At 44.1% G+C, this 23434-nt stretch overlaps 1 protein-coding gene across 1 annotated transcript; it reads left to right on the forward strand.

Annotated features, from left to right (window-relative positions):
- The first annotated feature begins 1 nt into the window (after position 1).
- Positions 2–21751, forward strand: Ywhab (tyrosine 3-monooxygenase/tryptophan 5-monooxygenase activation protein beta). The gene is made up of 6 exons (XM_052184228.1): positions 2–178; positions 14520–14822; positions 16864–16987; positions 18327–18490; positions 19300–19395; positions 19866–21751. The coding sequence occupies exons 2-6, from the start codon at positions 14523–14525 to the stop codon at positions 19920–19922; spliced, it is 741 nt and encodes a 246-aa protein (XP_052040188.1). The 5' UTR covers positions 2–178; positions 14520–14522; the 3' UTR covers positions 19923–21751.
- Positions 21752–23434: the final 1683 nt, after the last annotated feature.

Genomic DNA, 23434 nt, shown 5'->3' on the forward strand with positions numbered 1-23434 from the left:
ACCGCCGCCGCCGCGGATTCCGGAGCCGGGTAGCTGCCGCCGTCGCCGCCGCCGCTGCACCTACCGTCGCTGCCACCGCCGCTGCCGCCAGCACCGCCTGAGGAGTGAGCCCGGGAAGGACGCAGTCGCTGCCCTCCGATCTTCCCGGAAGCGCCTTTGCTCCCTACAGTCCTCCGCGGTGAGTGCGGCGTGGCTCCCAGGGGCCCCAGCGCGAAGCCCCTTCTCGGGCGGCGACTGCGGCCAGTCTCACTGCCGCCCCTCCCCGCTTCCGGCCCGGCCTGCGCCTCCGCGGGAAGCCCGGGTTTCTCTCGGCGCGCTGTTCGGGGTGCGGCCGGGCCTGCGCGGCTGGGCCGCGGGCTCCCCTCGGCACCACCTCTGCTCGGCGCCGCCCCTGCCTGCTCCCTTCGGGCCCTGAGCCATCCTTCTGGGCCTGTCAACCTCGCTCATTCTTTGTGGCTTTCAAAAATTGAAATGTAGTCGGAAGGCGGGCGAGTTCCCGAGCCGGGACGCCCCTGCCGCACTCCCCTGGATGAGTAAGGGTTTAACCTTGGCGACAGCTGGGGCGAATCCCTCTCCCACTTTGCAGTAAAACTGTTTCATCATCGCTGGTGTGGGAAACCCAGCTGGACCCGAGATTCCCTGACAGCAGGGTCGAGGTTTGAATTAAGAAATGGATTTGTCTGAACCTTTCACTGACTCAAACCGGATTCCCAATGGGGTGGGGGAAGACCAGGCTGAGAATTGATTCTTTTCTCTTATTTGTCGACATTTACTGCCAGAGTCTCGTGTGTCCGCGCCCCAAATTCATCCTTATACTTTTTGTGGCGTATATATTTTATATATTATATATTTTAAATTTGACTAGTAACCTCGGTGTTTAAGGAAGGAGTAGGCGAGATATGGACCCTTTTTTGCAAGATGAGCGAATCTGGGTCTGTTGCAAATGGAGAATGTGCGTGCATCGAGGATTTCAAAGGTGGCAGCGTTGGTGAGAATTTGCCAACCTCTGTAAAAATGCATGGCTCGTGTCCTTGCCTTCAGTACATTTTCTCTGGTGAGACTAGATAGCATTCGACTCTTGATTTTACTTGCCTGGTGTGGGAGGTGAATCTGGCAAGATGTTGCAAATCTGTAAAATCATGGGAGCCGGTGCAGAAAGGTGCAGCACTTAAGAGAATATGAAAATTACATTTCTCACTGTATCTTAGGTGTTCCTGTGAAACCATACCTACATATAGTTTATGGGACTGAACACATTCAGCATCTCATATCTAGCTGCTGGAAATTTATAAGAATGTTACTGGGTTCTTGGTGGATTTCTCTTGACTGCCTCCAATGCATTCCTTTGGGGGAGTCTTTTTTTTTTTTTTTAACTTATATTCTTAGCGTTATATAGCTGGAGAATACTGGTTTTTTTTTTCCCTTTCCCACCCAAGTTAAAATTTTAAGCATGAAATTTAGAAATGAAAGGCTGAAGATCCAGTACCAAATGCTAAATCGTTTTCTTAGCCTCTGCCTTCTAACTTTAAGAAACCATTCACCCATCTTACAGATGAAGTCTTTATAAGAAATGAGGTGAATTGGCCTAAACCACACACCTTTTTGCAAATTGAATGTCCTCTTTCACCGGTGGCAAGTATTATGGACTGTCAGCCCCTGGAGTATGGCTCCTACCCTGTTATCTTCCATTTCCCATCATGCAGTGCTTGGGTTATATTGAAGCCATTTTAGACTTGGAGCTGTATGAATCAGGGAGGCAGCCTGTGTGGAAAGCAGGCCGAGCATTTTCCCTTGATGCTCGTTCCCTAGGCAGAGTCCCCAGAGATTTGTGCTGCTGCAAAAAGGGCATTTTTCCCATTTGGCTGTGGATCTAAAAACAGCACTGGTTAGGTGAGTTTGATTCAGTTTTCCCTCTATTGTTTTCTAGCTGTGATCTTCAGGAGTTAATTCATCTTTGCTTCTTAGCCTCCCTGTCTCCACCATTGTCTGAGACCTTTTGTAAACTGTGTTAAGTACAAGCTTTTGGTTTTGTTGTATTTAAATCCTTGACTTCAGTCTCTTCTTTCTCCCTTTCTGATAAGATTCAATCTTTATTTTTTTTCCACTTGCTATGAAAAATGATATATAATGTTCCATGTAGCATATCCAGTATTTCTCATCTGGTCTGTACAAATGATAACTATTTTCCTCTTCCCCAACTCTTTTGTTGTGTAGCCTTGCCTAGGCTCAGACTCATTACCCCAGTCTTCTCCCCTCTGCCTCTTGGATGGTGTGCACCTCCGTGCTGGGCTAGTAATACAGTTTTTAATATATGCTGGCAGAAAATGTAATTAAACTTCTGGGATACCGATATTCTTAATACAAATAAAGTTAAACAAATTGAACATGCATGGATATACCCTGTGTGAAGTTTAAATATATGTCTATATTGTGTAATGCTTAAACAGCCTATCTCAGGCTCGATCTTTTTTCATGGTGAAAATAAAGTCTATTCTTCTAGCCCACTAAGAAATATAGAACAATGTTAGGTATAGTCAGGGTGAAGTACATAGCACTATTGAATTTGTAACTCCTTTGTAACTGTAACTTACATCCATTGATCAGCCTTCATTTTGTTTTTTACTACATGTACATGAGCTCACATTCTGATTAGGTCTAGCCTATGTGCCTATAGCATAGAAACATACAGAAGCTACCTGTGTGACTTAGTCATTAGCTAACGGGGTATTGTCAGGTCCTAGCCTGTGACCACACTACTCAGCACTTGAGGCACTTGGTATGTGCTACACTTCCTTGTAAGCACTGCAAGCATCAGTTCAGTCTGCAGCCAATGAAAGGTAAGTGCTGTTGGCCTCATCGCATAGATGAGGAAACTGAGGTGCCGAAATGAGAATTTTTCTAAAGATACACATCTATGTAACACAGAATTAAATGCTGAAATCAGGAGTCACACCCAGGTCATTTACTCTGGGTAATGATAGCTTTGACTTGTGGTTGAACATGTATTCCATGACTGCAATTACTTTCTTGTACATGCACCCTATGAATGTGTTCAGATTCCAATTTTAGCTGTTCTCAGAGTATACAGTGCTGTTCATTTGTAGGGTGATGTTACTGGTATATATCAGATAAAAACTGCTGAAAAGGCCAGGTTTTGTAGCACTTGCTTTATACTAGGAAGAAAGTCCATCAGGAAACTGCAGAACACCACCCTAGGTTATTGTTTACTATATTTTAGAGTAATCATCATTTGTGGTTGCTAACCATACTACTTTCTAGTATTTTAGGTTCCTGATTTTGTATGGGAGAAGGAAACAAGGGAGCTAATTCCCTCTATAAGTAGAGAAGTTACTACATCCTGTAAGAACTGTGCTCCTGCTTTGTCAGTGGCATCAGGCAAAAGCAGGTGTGTAAATGAGGGACTCTGGGAACGATAACTTCATTGTAAGTTGATGTTTAAAGATCCTTGGTTGTCTTTAATACCAGCACTTGAGGCAGAGACAGGCTAATCCTTGTGACAGCATTCTTCCTAGTTCCAGGAGAGCCAGAGCTACACAGTGAGACTCTGACTCAAAGACAAACAAAGCAGAAAAACCACTTGGTTTATACATTTACCTAAGGAGATAAGAATTCAGACTAGTTAGGGGCCAGGAGCATATAGTTACATAATGACTTTTTAACTTTAGATCTATCTTCATTACAGGAATAGGATTTTAATAGATCTGCATTTCGTAACAAGAAACAGTTGGAGCTGGACTCTGAAGAGGTTTTTCTAAGGAGAATGTTTTTCTATTCTGCGATATGTCTACTAAAAAACAACTTAGAGGCTGCTTTCAAGAGGCAGTTACATGTTTCTAATACTTGTAATGAGATGAAAGTGATCAGTGCCCTCACAAAAACAAGCTATTCTGGCAGATAGTAGGTAAACTTTTGCTTCAAGTTCTGCCCGGTTCTTGATTATGTAAGTTTCCTGTTCTGGTTGTTTATTTCATTGTTTTCCTTAAAGACTCAACTAAAAGAATTATTTCTGAATGGCCTTGACACACAGATGAAGAGCCAAATTAAAGTAGATGTGAGCCTGGGCTGTCATTGTTTGTCCTCATGGGAAGAGCCTTAAATTAAAGCTTGTGTAAGTATCGGGAGTCGTGGCTGATCTTAAAAGGATTGCTACATTGGGAAAAGAATTAATGCTGAGGGGCAGGTGAAGTGGCTTAGCTGGTAAAGGTGCTTGCCAACAACCCTGATATTTTAGATTCAGTTCCTGTTACCCACGGATGAAGGAGAGAACCAACTCCCTCAATTGTCTTCTGACTTCCATGTGCACCCAAAATTAATGTCAACTTTTTAAAATAAATACTGGGAGAATAGGAGATAGCTTCATGGTAAAATGCTTACTATATAAGCACAAGGACCTGTGTTTTATCTCTAGCAACCACATGGAAAAGCCAGGTGATATGTGCATATCTAATCTCAGTTCTGGGGATGTGGAGATGGGAAAATGCCTGGCGAGCTCTGGGTGGTCTCTGTAAAAGATCGGTCTCAAATTAAACAAAACAAAACCCAAGGACATTCCTGAGGAATGACACTCAAAAGCTGACCTGTGGTCTGAGTGTGCGTTCACTCTATCTCTTGAAATGGATTCCAGGTATCTGAATCAATACAAATTCCTAAGTGCTTTGCCCATTTCGGTAGACCATAAATGATAATAGTGTTGTTACTTATTAGCCTTTTAGCTGGGTTTTGTATGGGTACCTGATATATTTGGTATGGAGGATATTATTTGAAAATATTTAAACAGTTAAAATTTATAAATGACTACTATAGGCTAAAGAGTTTCTGAGTTCTCATGTGTAAGTCAACTGCTTGAACACAGTACAAAGTTCTACTAGTATCATACTGTGGTCTGATAAGGAGATTTCCCCCTCCCCACGGATGCGTGGATCATAAGATGACTTAACCAGTAGCTATGCCCCTGAAGCAAAATGAATCCCCACAGTAGCTAGGGGCGGGACCTCTAGAATGTTAGCCTGCTCCGTTTTGTGCAGGTAATCGTGGCTGAGTCACAAGTACAAAAGCAACAGCCACATGATGTCAGGACGACAGCCTTTCACAGTACTTGCGTCCTCTGACATCCTTTAGGTCTGTCTACAGCGTTCCCTGAGCTTTGGGCATGTGTCCCGGGCAAGCAGTAGTCACTTAACTTTCAGCACTTCAGCCAGTTGGAGTCTTTGCACTATCTACTCACTGCCCAAGAAGCATCTCTGATCAAGGTTGAGATGAATACTGATCTGTTGGAATAAGCCTAGAAATTTAAAAGGTGGCTTGACAACACGTTTGTTTAGTAAAACAACTGTAGTAGCTTTCCCCCAGGGCCTAGAATCTCTCTAGCAATGGGCTTTGATCAGGTTTACAGTTAGTTGCCTGTCACGAATTCATTCCTTCAGAGTGGGCTTCACCTCTAATCTCCTTGGTGTTCTGTTGTAGTTTTGTGGCTGTGATAAAGTACATGACATAAGTGATTTAGAGGAGGAGGAGGAAGTTTATTCAGCTGACAGTTCCCTCCCCATTCCTCCTAAACTTTTCTGCCCTGAGTAGTTCCTCCTTTATTTCCATATTGTCCCTTCCTCCCTTAGGGTCTCTTCCTCTCATGGGCCCTTTCTAAGCTTTCTGACCTCTACAGACACTTAAAAACACAAATCCAAAACTTCAAAACTAATATCTGGACCTGGATTACCTTACTTAGAATAGTATTTTCCTGTTTCATCCACCTTCGTGTGAATTTTGTAACTTTATTTTTCTTACAACAGAATAAAATTCATTTCAAGTATATATGCTCAATAGATGGACACCTAGTAGTGAATTTAGAGGTGTAGGTATCTCTGTAGTAAGATAAGATGGGTTGGGTGGCTTCATTATAATCTGGCCATCGGGTCAGTCTCTTGGGCTGCCTTTGTGGATCAGAATTAGCATATGTCTTTGGATTGATCACTTAGAACCAGCGGATCAGTTTATTGTGGTACATGTTATTTGTTCACACCTTAGACATACCACTTAATCCTGGTTTTACCTGTTGGTTCATCAGGCATAATCAGTCCTGATGCCCAAGACACTGATGTGAATGATGGGCAGGGCGTGTTTGACATCCCAGCAATCAGGAAGAGGAGGAGGGGGATCAGGAGTTCAATTCCAGGCCAGCCTGGGCTACATGAAACTGACTCAAAACATGGAATTCCACATCTGCTGTGGAAGAAGGAAAGGACTTGGGGTTTTCTTTATAATTTAGTGTTTGCTGGACATAGAACCATTGTAGTTCAGATACACTCTTTCTGTTTCCAGCAAAGAATCTATACATGTTGAATGAAATTGAAGTTTTACAAGGCTACATTTTGTGTGTGGAATGGTACTGAGTCAGTTTTAGAGTAGGTGTTTTTCAGTGAGTAGTTTTCTGAGAGCCAGGAGTGCTTCACTTGTTCAGGATAACACCCACCAACCAACTGGTCCCACTGCCTTTGCATTAGGAGGTGGGTAGCTTGGCTACTGTCTTCCTTCAGCTCCGATCTGCTGTGTGCTGCTGAAGATGCTCAGTGAGTGTGGTCAGCCCGCACCCATTTACACTTGGGAGCCTGCATTTATTGTCTGCCACTATAGCTTATTTCTCTCTTACCCTCTTACAAAGAAGCTGGGACACCTACCATCTTTCTTTTTTACATGTGTGTGAAACCAGAGGAGTCCCCTGGGTTGGACTAACGGGCAGAATTGTGAGCTCCAGAGCTGGGTTCTGGGAACCAGACTCTGGTTGTTTAGAGCAGTGTGTGCTTGTAACTGTGGAGCACTCAAGCGTCCCCAGAGCGCACATCCCGTAACCTCCCCTCTAAGTGTAGTTGGTGCTTTTCCAAGGAGACTTGTATAGCTTTAAATATGTGCTGCCTTCTTGTTTCCACACGAGAGAGAGAGAGAGAGAGAGAGAGAGAGAGAGAGAGAGAGAGAGAGAGAGAGTGAGAGAGTGAGAGAGTGAGAGTGTGTGTGTGTAGGGGGGGGCGTACACTGCTGGTAGTTCTTTTCAGCTCCTTCAAGTGAATAATCCTAAGAATTCTTGGACATATTTGTCATTTCTGCAGTTGTTTGAATGTTGGATTGAACGAGCATTTCCTTTTTGTGAAGTTCCTCAAGAGTCAGAATTCCTTGCCTGTGAGCCTTTCCTCGGAGCACTGAGCATTGGTGTGTGTTGTCTCACTCCACTGTTGTTTATGCTGCCTTTAACACCGCAGGCACAGGTGGTTATAATATAAGTGGGGGTGATGGCTTAATTGCATTATATGGTTTCCTGTTGATTCCTGAAAAGAGCACCATGTTTTCTGTGAAGTTGAGGGATTCTTGACATGTGTAGTTAATAGTACAACAAGTTACTGCACTCCAGCTTTCTCTTTCACAATTGAAAGTGGTCTTTTTCTTGGAAATACATAGTTCATGATTCTAAAAGCTAAAGTTATTCTCTTTCTCTCTCTAAAAGATTGACTTATTTATTTTATGTGTGTGCACTGTAGCAGTCTTCACACACACCAGAAGAGGGCATCTGATCTCATTACAGGTGGTTGTGAGCCACCATGTGGTTGCTGGGAATTGAACTCGGGACCTCTAGAAGAGCAGACAGTGCTCTTAACCGCTGAGCCATCTCTCCAGCTCACTTTGTTTATTTGCATTCCAAGTGGTGCACCCTTCCTAGTTCCCCCCTCCCTTCACGTTTTCTTCCGCACCATCCCCTCTGTCCTTTGCTTCTGAGAGGGTGCTCCCCCACCCACCTCCCACCTCACCCTGCTAGCGGCTCCCTTTCTTGGGCCATCAAGTTTCTACAGGATTAAGCACATCCTTTCCCACTGAAGCCAGAGAAGGCATCCTAAGTGGATCTGGACCCAAAAGGACACTCATGGTGTGGACTCACTGATAAGTGGATATTAGCCAAAAAATTCAGAATACCTATGATGCAACTCACATGAAGCTTAACACAAACCATATGAAGCTTAACAGGAAGGAAGGCCTAAGGGTGGATACTTCAATCCCACTTAGAATGGAGAACAAAATAATCTTAGGAGGCAGAGGGAAGGATAGATCTGGGTGGGAGAGAGGTGGGGAAAGGGGGGGACAGGATCAAGTGTGGAGAAGCCCAGAGGGCCAGGAGAATGAATAGAAATATGCAGCAATGTGGGGAGGGAGGTGGGGAGGAACCTGTAGAAAGTACAGGCAGCAGGGATGTGAGAGGCTCCCAGAACTTCATGGGGATAACCTTACAGAAATGCCCAACAGTGGGGAGATGGAACGATAAGAGACCACCTTCAGCAGATAGCTATGGCCCCCATTTGAGACATGGGCCACCTGCCCATTTCCAAAATTTTTGACCCAGAATTGTTCTTGTCTAAAGGAAGCGCAGTGACAAAAATGGAGCAGAGCCTGAAGGAAAGACCATCCAGAAACTGGCCCAACTTGGGAACCAACCCTTGCAGAGGCATCAAACCCAACACTTATTAATGCCATGTTGTGCTTGCAGATAGGAGCCTAGCATAGCTGGCTGTCCTGAGAGGCTCTACCAGCAGCTGACTGAGACAGATGCAGATATGTACAGTCAACCATCGGACTGAGCCTAGGGTCCCCTATGGAAGAGTTAGGGGAAGAACTGAAGGAGCTGAAGGGGACTGCAGCCCCATAGGAAGAACAACAGTATAGACTAACTCAGACTCCTCAGAGTTCCCAGAGACTAAGACCAACCAAAGAGCATACATGGGCTGATCTGTAGCCCCTGCTACACATGTAGCAGAGGACTGCCTTGTAAAGTTATCATTTTCAAATTTTCTTAATTTGAAATAAATTTTTAAAAGAATAGATAGAATATATAGATGAGTGGTAGTGATCTTCCGTTTGCTTGTCTACTCTGAAATGACTTCTCCAAATTTTGACTGCCCTCTAACTAGAGAATGAGGATGAAGTTGACTCACATTGTTTGGTTGAGTTAACACTACATTTGTAGTTGCTTTTAGGATTGTATTTTGAAATATTCTTGTGACCCCAGCACTGGGAAGATGAACAGGAGAAGGAAGAGTTTGAGGCTATCCTGGGGTTACATGTTGAGAGCCTGTCTCAAAACACCAGGGGCTGCAAATGTAGCTCAGTGGTAAAGCACTTAGCCAGAATGCCAAATCTCTGGTGGCGGGCTCCCCAGCACAGCTTCTTCCTCAGAGTCGGGGGCTTGCTTGTAGAGTTTAGAAGACAGGCTCTGATCCCCTGGGGCTGGAGTTCAAGGCAGTTGTGAGCTAGATTTGGGTGACCAAGCCTGGGTCCTCTGCAAGAGCAGCCAGTCTGTCAAACCATTAGCTTTCCCACTGCTATCACTCCCCTCTGCCCCCTGGCTGATTTCTAAAAAGCTTTTTTATTATGAGACTAAATAGTCTGTTCCTCTGGTGCTCGTCACGGGCTGTGTTCTTACACTGACTGTAGAAAGCAAACTCGCCCATATGCACCTCAGCACTGGGGAATGCACACGGCATTAGAGGTCCAGGCCCTGGGCTAAGATGATTTTAGAAGTAGTGGATTGTCAGGATTGTTTGTATACATTTGTAATTTGAGCACCTATGAGGGTTCCAGACCAGCCTGAACTACATAATGAGTGAGATCTTGTCTTCCAAATAGAAAAGTTATCTTTAAAAATAAGGATTATAAAAATATTAGATAACACTGAGATTCCTACCCTTACACATTTTGTATTGATGTCTAACCATGTTTGTATGCGCTTTAGGAACATCTTAGGAACACTGTGTATCCCTTTGTGCATAGCCCTGTACATCTTAAATGGATTTTTTGTTGTTGCAGTTGTTTTTCTTCGAGACAGGGTTTCTCTGTATAGCCCTGGCTGTCCTGGAACTCACTCTGTAGACCAGGCTGGCCTCGAACTCAGAAATCTGCCTGCCTCTGCCTCCCAGAGTGCTGGCATTACAGGCATGCGCCACCACCGCCTCGCTGAGTTCTGTAATTTCTACTGGCTGGACTCTAGGTATTAGAATTGTGTCCAGTACTTGACTAAGCATTTATTAGCAAATGTCTCCCAGTTCTGTGGCTTGCTGCTTCCAGTGGCTTAGAACAAACAGATTGATTGACAGCCATCATTACCATGTGGGTGCACATGAGAACTCTTGCTCTCAGACACATTGGTGCCTTTCTCCAGGCTCAGTGCTAGGCTAGTCTGTGTCCTCTGAGGAGTTCATCTGCCCTGGTAGAAAGCAAATAAGCTGTTTGGCGACTTTTTCTTGGTGGGACTCTCATTCTAAGTCTCAGAAGAAATGCATGCCGTTCTGTTAAATTGCCTACAAATGCCAGAAAAATCTGATTGGCAACTGCTAAAATGTCACTATTAACATGTATGTTCATGTTGAGTTCAGTGAGAAAATGAGTCTTGTGTTAACATATAACTAGGTCCTGTGTAAAGATCAATCTAGGCTCACCTCTCCTTACTGTTTTTTGTTGTTGTTGTTGTTTATTGTTCTGATACTGGGGATTGAACCCAAGGCTTTGCACACACAAAACAGGTGCTCCTTCAGTGAGCTGACATTTTTTGAAATTGTATATTTTTAAAAAGCTGACACTTTGGGTTAAAATAATAATATATAGGCACTTGGGGAGAACTAATGGTCTTCAGATTGTGTATTTTTAAGAAAGATTTTATTGGGGGCAGGGATTTGCAAGGGTGGAGAAGGGGGCTGCACTTGGGATGTCCTGTGAATAGAAAAATACATTATGAGAAAAAGGGATGGATGAGCTAAGCTGGGCGGTGGTGGCGCACGCCTTTAATCCCAGCACTCACTTGGGGGACAGAGATAGGCGGATTTCTGAGTTCGAAGCCAGCCTGGTCTACAGAGTGAGTTCCAGGACAGCCAGGGCTACACAGAGAAACTCTGTCTCGAAAAACCAGAGGGGGGGGGGGGGGGATGGATGGGTGGGTGGGTGGGTGGATGAATTAGTCAGTCCTGGGGTGCAGCCTGTGGGGAATCCTTTGCCAGGCCTGTCAGAGTGAAAGATCTTTAGTGGCCAAAGTGTTAGAGCCCTGTGAGTCTCTGAGGGGAAGCTTGAGCAGGGCAGGCTGCCGGGCCTCCTTTGCGGCCACTGCTGCCCTGGAGTCAAGTGGCAAGGAGCCTAAACAGGAAGTGGCTGTGGTCAGGCACCTGCGCCTGGCTATTTGGGCTGGGTCAAGGTTCAGTGACAAAAGCTTGGGGAGAGAATACTCTTCCTAGGAGTGTTAGATAGAGCTCAGTACAACAGATATTCTCAGACAATTCGTGCACTTTATTCCGTGTGGATAGGACCTTATAAACTTTTGGGGTTGGGGTGGGATCTAGAGGCAGATGTTTTTTATTGACTTGGTGTGAGATGTTAGGGATGCCTCATCTGCACGTGGAAGGACTTCAGGTGTTATCCCTAAGTGACTGATTGTCACAGTTCTTTCACTAGGGTGTTGTGGTCATGTGTTCAGGACAGGCAACCAGTTGGGAGTAGATTTAAATGCCTTCTGTCCTCAATTATGAGAATTGCTGGGGTTCCTGAATCTGCTCAACCTTACCATTTTTCTGTCTGGTCCACTGTCCCACAGATGGATGGATAAATGGATGGACGGAAGGACGGACGGATGGATGGATGACTGATTGATTTTATAACTGTTGTTCTTTAAGGCCCTGTTCCTGGTGGTCACAGCTACTCTGCTGAGGGAGATGCTGTTGTCTGCATTTGTAAACTGAAAATGTTGAGTTTAATGGGTTCCTTTCTGTGTAGTAGCAGATTGTGCTTTGACACATGGTGCTGTTGCCTTTCTGTGTGTTCTTTGTTCTCCCAGTCATGCGTGTTCAGAAACTTGACAGATGCTTATTTGAGCAGTTTGCAGCATTATGTCTCCTTCCTTTCAGAGGAGTGTGTTGGAAACTAGGTGGTAGAGCTTTCTCCGCTACCATAGACCAGCGAGAAGAAGCCCTAGACGGTGGTGCAGGTTTGTGAGTCCTGGATTGCAGATGGCTCTAGGCAGGTGGATACAGTTTGTATAGGCATGAAATAAAATATCCAGGAGAGCGTTCTAGATGAGGAGATCTGCATGTTTGTGGTATGAATGGGGCAAGTGGGAGTGTGTACCTGAGAAACTCACAGACTGAAGGGCTTTGAAAGCAACCCAGTATGGTTTCTTAAGTGACAAGCTAGTCCAGAGGGGGTGGCTTGAGGTTACTGAATATGGCTAAAGTAAAGTGGTCGTACGTCTGTTCAGTACAGGGACAGCATTTGAGGTGCAGGAGCTTTGGATTACAGCAGTTGAAGAAGGAGGAAATACTGCCAAATTGTGGGGGTAGGATGATTTGTTTTAGGACCTCATTTAGGAGCTGCTTGCTCGGACCAAGTAATGTATGGGATACTGGGAGAGAGTAAAATAGAATAAAAAAATTTGGTTGATTCATTACAAAAAAAACAAACAAACAAAAAGACAAAGTCCAGGGCTGTTACACAATGCTAGAGTGTAATATACATGAGGCCCTTAAAAAGTTGGTGGCGCATGCCTTTAATCCTAGCACTTGGGAGGCAGAGGCAGGTGGATTTCTGAGTTCAAGGCCAGCGTGGTCTACAGAGTGAGTTTCAGGACAATCAGGGCTATACAGAGAAACCCTGTCTTGAAAAACAAACAAACAAAAAGCAAAAAAAAAAAAAAAAAAAAAAAAAAAAAAAAAAAAAAAACAAAGAAGAAAGATACCACAATCAAAGACAAGCTAAATGAACATTTTTAAATATCCAAAATATTGTGGTTCAAAAGGTGGCATTAGTGACATTTTCTAGTGAATAGCCACATGTAGCTAGTGACTGTTGGTGTAGGGGTCATGTGAGGAAGAGCCATTGCCTAGTGAGTCAAGACAGAAAGTGGACTTGTGTGCAGACAGGTGTTTGGACAGCAGCTGTGAAAAGGGTTTGCTGTCTGTTGCTGTCTCCACAGTCTCTGAAGGCACTGTGGGAACTTAATCAGGTAGAGATGTGAGGTACTCAGGATGATGACCTGAAGCACCCGTTGGGTGTTACGTAGGTGAAGAAAGAGGAACTGTTTCATTTTTTTCCTTGTCTGTGCCTTCTTCCAAACTACTAGATGTTGTGTAACCCATTTCCTGTTGAAATTGGCCTAGCTGCTCCAAAATCCATGTTATATAAGTCTTAAGTTATGTAAGTAGTAGATATCAGAACCTTTAGTTAATGTTTTCTTGTTTCTTTGTGTGTGTGCGCGTGCCTACATACATACACACATTTATGTCTACAGTAACATGGTTTTTAATCTTCAAGAACTCTGTGACAATGTCAAACAATTTTGAAATAGTTATTTTGGATTTATTATTTATTTTGGTTTTTTTGAGAGAGAGTTTCTCTGTGTAGCTCTGGCTTACCTGGAATTCTCTCTAGACCAGACTGGCCTTGGAACTCACAGAGATCCACTTGCCTCTGCCTCCCAAGTGTTGGGATGAATTTATTTTTTATGTATATAGGTGTGTATATGTGTGTGCTTGTTGCTCACACAAGCCAAAAGAGAGCATTGTATCATTGGCTCTAGAGTCCTAGGTGGTTGTAAAACCATTCTTGAGCATGAAGGGATTTGAACCCAAGTCTTTTTGAAAGAGCAGCTCTTAGCTGCTGAGCCACCTCTCCAGCCCCTGAAGTTTCTCTTTTGGTGCTGCATGTCTAGTGTAGCATAGTCCCTCAGGAACTTGGGCTAGTTGAAGGTCACCATTGGAGGGATGCGCACATAGAATGCATGGACTCAGCTGCTGTGGGATGCTGTGAACTAGATAGTGAGAAAGGGCTTCTGTATGGGCAGGGTGTTGAGCTAAGGTGACTTTAAAAAAGAAACAACATTGTATGTGTGTTGTTATGGTGTCCACATGTATATCTGTGTACCACATGCATGCCTACTGGCTGCACTCAGAGGCCAAAAGTGTCAGAACCCCTGGAACCAGAGTTATGAACCTCCCTGTAGGTTTTTTAATCAAATGCAAATATCCTTGGAATAGCAGGCAGCATAAACTTAAAACAAGTTATTGGGTGGTTGTCAAGAGGGCTTAGCAGGAAAGGCAGATTGGAGCCAAACTTGATGACCCAAGTTCAATCCCTGGGACCCACATGGTGCAGGGTGAGAAGCAGCTCCCACACTTAGCCTCCTTTCCCCACACATGGTTATGTGTGTACTCTCCCTTGGGCATACACACATAAATGAATCACGTAAATCAAGTGTTTCTGAAAGCAGATTCTGTGTATTGGGAGGGAAGGATAGGGTAGTGGAACAAAAACACTCTAGAAGAAATAGGCAAGTTTAAAGGCCTTGTATTAAATAATAAGGTGCAAAAACATCCATATAATGTTTAAAGCCTTGGCTCTGTAGACATTCAGTAAATGATTCACATTCTTGATTTCATCCTGAGAATGTTGGAAGCCTGACATCTACTTTCTCTGTGCTCTTGCTGTTCTAGAAAATGACCATGGACAAAAGTGAGCTGGTACAGAAAGCCAAGCTCGCCGAGCAGGCCGAGCGCTATGATGACATGGCTGCAGCTATGAAGGCCGTGACAGAGCAGGGACACGAACTCTCCAATGAAGAGAGGAATCTGCTCTCTGTTGCCTACAAGAATGTGGTAGGTGCCCGTCGTTCTTCCTGGCGTGTCATCTCCAGCATCGAACAGAAAACAGAGAGAAATGAGAAGAAGCAGCAGATGGGCAAAGAGTACCGGGAGAAGATAGAGGCGGAGCTGCAGGACATCTGCAATGACGTGCTGGTGAGGGCGGCGCCTCTGCTGTAAACACCCTTGTCTAGGGGTCTCAGGTCCAGATGTAAGCTCTCAGACAGCTTAGGGAGAGTGGGGGTGCTCCACTGTCCGCAAGCTCAGAGCCACCTGGAACTTGTTCTAAAGCGTGGGATTTGGGTTTTGTCACTCTTTTTTGATCAGTTCATCTTCTCTAGGGTGGTTTCCTTCCCTCAAAAAGATCTGCAGCAAACAGGAACATTTCATTAACATTCCTCCAGTTTTCTTTAGAAATTGAAGCCAAATAAAGAGGATATTTAGGAAGATGTAGTCATTAGCAGACAGTTCTAGCAGTCTCAGTAGTGATTCGACCCTGGAGAGGAAGGAATGTAAAGGCCATCCAGCCTTTCCTTGGCCATGCCCTCACAAAGTGCAGAAATCTGATGGTGAAGCTTGGCATGTCTGTCAAGTGCAGTGTAGCTTTAAAAGCCAAGCAGAGGGGGAGTGGGGCTTCTCGCGGTAAGTACACTGTGGTCAGGTGGTAGATCCTCCTAGCTACATTTCAGGTTGGTTGAGAAGGTTACCTACCCTAGAACACTTCATGATTATATTCTTTTCCTCATACCTGGAGCCCACTAGGAAATTTTATTTTCTACGTGAAAGCAGGTAAAAAGTAACTATGAGGCTGCTTTAAAGGGAAAGGGACTTCTTTCCCCTGCAGTACCATCTGTCTCTCTAAAGTACTTCCCTTGACGGCTTCTTTTGAAAACCAGTCTAAAGCTTGTTGGGTCTAAGGCAGTGCTCCTCCCCCAACCCACAGAGTTATATCCCTCTCTGTGTACACAATACTTACAAACAACTATTGCCTCAAGCCTCTCTTTATCCGCTTCTTGATGTAGATAAGTTTCATGGCTAAACATGTTGCCTCTCGGTTGTTGGGGGTTTGTTAATGGTGCACTAATTCCTGAATGCTAGGTGCATCTGGTATGGCACGCATTCCAAAGGCAAGAGAGTTCCATAGTTCCTGAAGTGTAGACCAGCTTTTAAGAGCCTCTGAGGAGTGTGAAGAAGAGCATGGTACTTACTGCCTCTTACCCAGTGTCTCAGGATGCCACATCCTAAAACAGCTCTCCGAAAATAGTGCTCTGTATACGAAGCTTGGACTCCTTCAGAACTACTTTTGTTGTAAGCATAAATGTTTAAAGGAATTTATTACTAATAGTTCTAGACTGAGTGCTTACTGCGTATCAAGCAATGTGTTAAGCACTAGATAAAAATTCCCTTGCTTGTCCTTAGAACTGCCTTAGATGGTGGTCATGCTGGCCCCCTTCCCCAGTACAGCCAAGGGATCTGAGGATTAGGGTTCCAAGGCAGTCTCTCCAGGGTCATGTGGAAACACACAGTAAGCATCAGAAGAAGGTTTTCTTCCCAGGTCTCATGGAAGTCTAAACTTCTTGGCTGTTTTCTGTTGCTGCTTTTTTCCCCCACAATGGAAAGGCCCCACACACTCACAATTACAGAAGCAATACAAGTGTCATGGCCAGGGGGTGAGGGGGGTTGTTTGTTTTTAAGAGATGGACATAAGGGTTACAAAGTAAAAGTCACTTCTAAGCATTGTTAATATCAATCCTCAAAGGCTTTCCCCCATGTTTATGCAGGTCCCCACACTTCAATAGTAAAGTGAGATTCTCGTTGGTGGCCTTTTCCATTTGGATTTGTTTAACAGTGTAGTTCTGAGCCATCTTTTTTCCATTACATTCCACTGTGGTGGCTACAGTGTAAGGAGCCCTGTGGTGGTCTGAGGGACCTAGAACTACAGACACCTACCTGCTCTTAGAACTTGGCCAAACGGGATTTAGCACTTTGAATGGAAATTGGTTGGTTGGTTGGTATGGGGGTAGGGAGTTGGGGGGGTGTTGGGTTTGGGGGAGGTTGTTGTTTGGTGTCTGGGTTTTAGTCTTCAGAAAAATCAGTAGTAGTAGTAGTAGTAGAAGTAGTAGTAGATAACTTAAATCTCAAATGTAATTTTAACATCTCAAGCAATTCAAAATTCTTAATGTGAATCACTTTTTAGGAGCTGTTGGACAAATATCTCATTCTCAATGCTACACAGGCAGAAAGCAAAGTGTTCTACTTAAAAATGAAAGGAGACTATTTTAGGTATCTTTCTGAAGTTGCGTCTGGAGATAATAAACAAAGTAAGTAATGTTTGAAAAAAATCCGTCAATGGGATAGTTAATACTTCATAATGAAATCTGTTCTTTGTTTACTATAGACACTAAGTTCATGGTAATGAGAATTTCAGAGATCACAGCCTTGTCATGTGTGGGGTCATGGAATTAATAACTCTTTATCTAATGGATAAACTTGAAGGGTGTTAGAAGTTTGGTATATAATGTGTTTGGCAAACTCTTATCTAGGAATTGATAGTTCTTTTTTTTTTTTCTTTTGTTTTAAGATTTATTATTTTATGTGAGTACACTGTTGTGCTCTTCAGACACACCAGAAGAGAGCATTAGATCTTATTACAGATGGTTGTAAGCCACCATGTGGTTGCTGGGAATTGAACTCAGGACCTCTGGATGAGTAGTCAGTGCTCTTAACTGCTGAGCCATCTCTCCAGCCCCAGATAGGTCTTTTTTGCAGGTACAACTATAAAACAATAATTCACCTTAGCTATGATTTTACTTTACCCACTTTTACTTACTGCATCTGTAGTCTGAAATCTAAATGGAAAATTCCAGAGGTAAATGACTCTAAATTTTGACCCAAGTAATCCTGTATGCACTAGTCACCAGGTCATTACCTAGTTGCCATCCATATTGGTTACTTGATTGACTATTGGAGTATGGCACTCCTTGTGTTCAAGTGACTTGCTGGTTTCTGAAGTGCAAATCACATTACCGTATGTTGTTAAAGTGGTTGTGTTGGTTTCCTATAGTAAGCTACCTGAGCATGTGTGCTAGGCGTCAGTACTGTCTAGCTTCAGGCATCTGCAGATGAGAGACCCGTGTGAGACCACCACAGGGGAGAGCGCCTTTCTTTCAGCACATGGCTTACTGTGATGGGATCGTAGTTGTTTTATTCTGTGTTCACTGTGTGCTAAGTAATTGGGCTCACATTATCCTGTTAGCACTTGGAATTTAGGTGAGATTCATGGTTTCCAATAAAAGAAACCAGAGTTGGCATTCAGACGTTTTTACTTGCTCCAGGACACATGCAACTGAGTTGAGAATTTGAATTTGTTTATGCAGATCTTAAACCCCATCACTTTTTTTCACTAGATTATCCACATTTGTTCTTATGAGGGGCTGTCTGTATTTCTTGGATGCTTTAACAGACGTCATTATAATGGTCTGTTTTCTTCCAAAGCGTTTATACAGTACTTAGCATAAACATGTAGCAGATGTTTAGGTTGAATGTTGAAGACCTTTGTTTTGATGGCTTGCTCGATTTATAGCCTCTAAAGTGTCCTGATAACGATGCTCTGTGGAATGCAGCCTGTAGGAGACGCTAATGTTTGCATCTTCCTTCCAGCCACGGTGTCTAACTCCCAGCAGGCTTACCAAGAAGCATTTGAAATCAGCAAGAAAGAGATGCAGCCGACACACCCGATTCGCCTCGGCCTGGCACTGAATTTCTCAGTCTTTTACTATGAGATTCTAAACTCTCCCGAAAAGGCCTGCAGCCTGGCCAAAACGGTGAGGAGAGACCCTTTGCTAGTTCCAAGAACTTCCTTCTGTTTATGAGTAGTCCTCGCTGTCTTAGACTTGCAAGCATTTTCTAGGTAGTGGGATTTTAGAAAATCAATGCAGACCTGTTACTTGGTACTTTGCTCTGAATATATGCTGACTTTTTGCTTTGTTTGGTTGCTGTTGGAGTCCTTGGTAGAAACTTGCAGGTAAAAATTAGGAGTTCTCATCAGGCTTTGGACATTGGGTATTGTCATCTTTGTTCCAAGATAGGACTCCGTGAAAGAAGGAGCCCACACTCTGTCTGTGCTCTATTGCACCCTGTGTTCTTTGAGAAGCTTTTTTTCCCTGGTGTATACTGTTATTTGAAACTTTAATTTGAAATGAGTGCTTGAAGTTGATTCTACAACATGAACCCTCTGAAACAAATCAGGGTTAGTAAGGTGAGCTTTGCTGCTCTCCCCTTTGACCTGTGTCCAGACCTTTTTAGTTTAAACAAAAAATAGGAACCACTTTGATAATTAAAAACTTGAATGAATGGATTTTTAGACTAATAAATGTGCTACAGTTAACAGTAACACTGTTAATTCGGGATTTATCATTGCTGGTTGGTGTGGTGTGTGTGTGTGTGTGTGTGTGTGTGTGTGTGTGTGTGTGTGTGTGTGTGTGTGAGAGAGAGAGAGGGGGGGGGCGGTCATACATCTGACACAGGTGGCAGATAGTCAAGAGCAGACCAGTTCCCATCCTCTTACCAGCGGGATGGATAGAGCTAACACAGGGACCGTCGAGATCTTTGCTAATTTAGCCCTTTGTTTTAGGCATTTGATGAAGCGATTGCTGAGCTGGATACCCTGAATGAAGAGTCTTACAAAGACAGCACCCTGATCATGCAGCTGCTCAGGGACAATCTCACCGTAAGTACCTCCGGAGAGCGGACCCCTACTTAGTACACTGTTATCCAAGATTGAAGACGGCTCTGTGCTCTACCTAAAGTACGGTTACCTATAGCTTACTGCTGAACTGTGCCTTTTTAGTCATCATTATCTGTGGTAAGAGGGAGTTTTGAATAGCTGAGTGAGGGGCCTGGGAACACAGCTCAGTAGCTCTCAGCCTGCTCTTCCCCGGGGAGCCACACCCTCACATCATTGGCAACTTCAGTTCTAGGGGACATGGTGCCCTCTTAGGGCTCCTAGGACACTAGGCATGCAAAAGGCACACAAACAGGCGTGCAGGCACAATACTCATACATGAAAAACATTTTTGTTTTTTTCAAAATGGTAGTTAAGTGAGGTAAAATATACTGATTTATACTAGAATGCCTCTTGAAGAAAACTTTGAATGACTTTAATTTTATTACAACTTTTTGTTTCTTTTTTCTTTGCAGCTGTGGACGTCAGAAAATCAGGGGGATGAAGGAGATGCTGGAGAGGGAGAGAACTAATGTCTGGTGCGCTGTGCTCTGTGTGGTGTCACCTTGTACCCTCCACATTATGTCCCTCTGTGCGATAAACAAAAACAAAAAGATCGAATGCAGACTTTCGATTTTTCACAGCCTAAGCCTTGCAAAAATGGTCCCTGGGATGAACAGCTGGTATTTGTATCTAAAAACTCAGACTGGTCCCTTAAATGCCATGGTATTTTGAAGTCTTGATTTTGATCAACATTGACAAGGATTACTGTGTGTTTAATTTTTACAAACTGAACACTGTGATTATGGGGTTTTATAACTTAGCAGAACTCTTTCTGGTAGGAAAAATAGACCTGAATTATGTGTAACTTTTTGGAAAGTTTAATCTGATATCAAAATGGTCACTAAAATACAATTCTGTTGTAAAGTTATACAGAAAGTTTTAGAGATTCTGTTGTGATGCTGGGACTTGGGTGAGATGTTTACCATTGGCACCCTGAGTTTGGTAACTCACAGTAATTCTGCCCTGGTTGAGGGCTTACTGACCTTTGACCGTTTGGGGCTGTTGCCACTCAAAAGTTCATGACCACAAATATCTGCAGTGTCTTCTGAGGAAACTCAAAACCTGAAAGTGAACTTCTTTGGCTAATCATTGGGCTGTGTCACCACAAAAAACGGTCCCGTGCTCATACCACACGTGTGACTAAACCCCTTTTCTATAGCAGTGTGTTCCTGATTAGCAGTGCCTGAGAACAGGGCTGTTACCCCTAGCTAAAGGAGGGGGAGGAAGTAGTGTATCTTATAAATGGCCATACCAGTTTTCTGGATGATACTTTAAGAATAATGTGGTGTGGAGGCAGCCTCTCCCTCACCTGAGGAGCACCCATAGTCTGGGGTTCTTCCCGGCTTGGAGGGAGGAAGCTTTGAACTTTAACATTCTTTCGGCCCTGTCCTTCTGACTGTTGACTTCTTCCTCTTTAAATTTACAGCTTTCTGCTTCCTTGGTGGTTTTCTTTGGAAGCCTTTGTTAGTCAATACTGTGTGGACGGGGCGGGGTGTTGAGCACATGGTGAGCAAGCTTTGCTTTAAGGTGTTGAGGAAGAAGACCTTCCAGCACCACCCTACCTTCCTCCAGTTCTTAGCACAGTTGTTCTTCATAGTGTGACCCAAATCAAAAAAAAAAAAAAGAAAGAAAAGTATTTTTAAGTCTCCATGATTTCCCCCTATTGCACCCAGCCCTGATGATGCTTGTTAGTGCCTGTCACCAGACCCTCCAGTTACTCATCCAGCTTCGTTCTCAGACATGTTCAACAAGACCTTCTAACACAGGGAAGTTGCATGGACACTACAGTAGAGAGAACCAAGAACAGCCAGGCCTTCAGTCTCACAGGATCACCCTCTACCTTCACATTCCATGTAGCCGTAGCCACAGTCCATCTGTTTGTCCATCTGCTGAAATACGAAAAGAATTCATGCACTGATTTAAACCAAAAAAAAAAAAAAAAAACCCACAAAAAAAAAATCTCTTCTTTCTTGCTGAACAAAAAAAAATGTGCAGTTAATACTTGGCGCTTGACAAGGCAGTAGTGAGTGTGGAACAAGCCTGTCTGTATATCTGGTAGCTCTTTGCTCTGTTTTTTTCCCTTACCAGTATTCTGCCTAACGTTTGCTTCTGTGGTGGTTTATATTTGCCTAGCAAGCACACCCGTGATTGTGAAAATAGTGTAGCAAAAAGAAAAAGAAACCCCAGTTACTGATGTGCTAGATCCGTGTATGTCTTTTAAACATTCTAGTTTCACCTTACACAGAGTAATCAGGAAAATGTAAAAACTCAAAAGTGAAATAAAACATTTTATCAGTTAGTTGCCTGTGGATTGATGTGTCACCACCATCTCTCTCGCTCTCAGGACCATTCCAATCCCATCTAATTTGGGCTTTTTCTTTAAAGAGTAGTTTTACTTCACCCTTTAGAACCAGCCGTAGAGATGTCTCTGTTAAGTTGGAAGTGATCACTGCTGACTTGAACCAAAGCAGCCGCAAGATGCTCGCCTTTCTTTTAAAGGGGGTGGGGCGTATTCCACAAGATCACATGAGCACTTTGGCTGGATGGGCACAGATGGCGGCAGAGACCGCAGCATGCTGGGGGCGTATCCACTCTTAAGGTGCAGGGGACCTGACAGTGATGCAGCTGCCTTAGAACCGCCATGCTCCCTCCTATCAGTAACCCAATAAAACTCAACTGGTTTGCCAAACTGGCTGTGGATGAAATCCTGTCTTCAGTCTCTTAGTATCTTCCCTGTCTGGAGTGAGTAGATGTATCTGTATATCTCCCTAGAAAAGGCCCTGTGATGCTCCATTCACCAAAACGAGGAGGAGTCTGGAAGGAACAGTTAATGGCCCCAGCTCTGGGTGATAAGACATGAGCCAAGTGTCAGGGAATCCCCAAAGTGGCTGTTTGCCTCTGTAATAGGGTCTTCCAGGTAAGTGATATACTCCCTTACCCCAAGCGGCTGGTGGACAAGAAAGTATGTTAACAGTCTCTGAAGGTAGTTGTGGGTCGGGATTGTAAGGTAGTAGCGACAGTTGCATGGCCCATGCTGTAGGTAAAAAGACATGCGGCTGAGGCCACGCTGCCAGCCCAGAATTTCCCTTCCTAAAGGAGGAATTACAGCGGGAGGAATGGGTGTTACCTGCTGTTTGCATCTGTGTGTTAAGTGGGAGAAAGGGAGGGATGAGGTGGAGGGATTGGTTTGTACAGCTGATGGGGTAAGTACACTGAATGTGTTCTGGGATCCGAAACCATGGGAACCTGTGGAAAGAGCTGGTAGGACAGAGGAAGGGAAGGTCTGTGGCTCAGCATGCAGAGGTGGCCTTAGTGATGAAGGCCCTGACAGGAAACCGATAATCAGATCATTGTGCCTCTGAACGAACAACTTGAGTGGAGAGAGCCTTAGATGGCTGCATGGCCAAACCAAAATTACCTGCTGCTGCGTCAGAGGACCTGAGTTTGGTTCCCAGGACCCACATGGTAGGAGGAAAGAAGGGAAGATGTCCTCTGACCATACATGCATCCTGATGTGCATATACCCCAGCCCCCCCCCCCCAAAATGGGGATTATTATCTCTTCTTTCTTGAGAAAAAGGCTGTTGCCTGAGATAATGGGGAAATTAGTCCCTTTTGGACCATCGTCTCATGTGGACTATCAAGGACACTTGGTTATTTCTTGGGATTGCCACAAATATTTGGAACTGGAAGGCACTGAAAAGGGCAGTCATTGGGGCTGCAGAGTTGACTCAGTGGATAAGGGTTACTGCCTGCTCTTAGAGGACCCGCGTTGAATCTCCTTATTGCGACTGCCTGTAGAGGGGATCTGTTGCCCTCTTCTGGAGTCTACAGACCAGGCATGCACATGATTCACAGACATACATACAGGCAAAACACACATAAAGGAAGAAAAAGAAAAATCTTGCCTTAGGGGCTGGAGAGAGCTCAGGGGTCAAGAGCACTTCCTGATCTTGAAGATCCAGGTTCGATTCCCAGCACCC

The sequence above is a fragment of the Apodemus sylvaticus genome, chromosome 5 (assembly GCF_947179515.1).
Source record: "Apodemus sylvaticus chromosome 5, mApoSyl1.1, whole genome shotgun sequence".
NCBI classification, from domain to species: Eukaryota; Metazoa; Chordata; class Mammalia; order Rodentia; family Muridae; genus Apodemus; species Apodemus sylvaticus.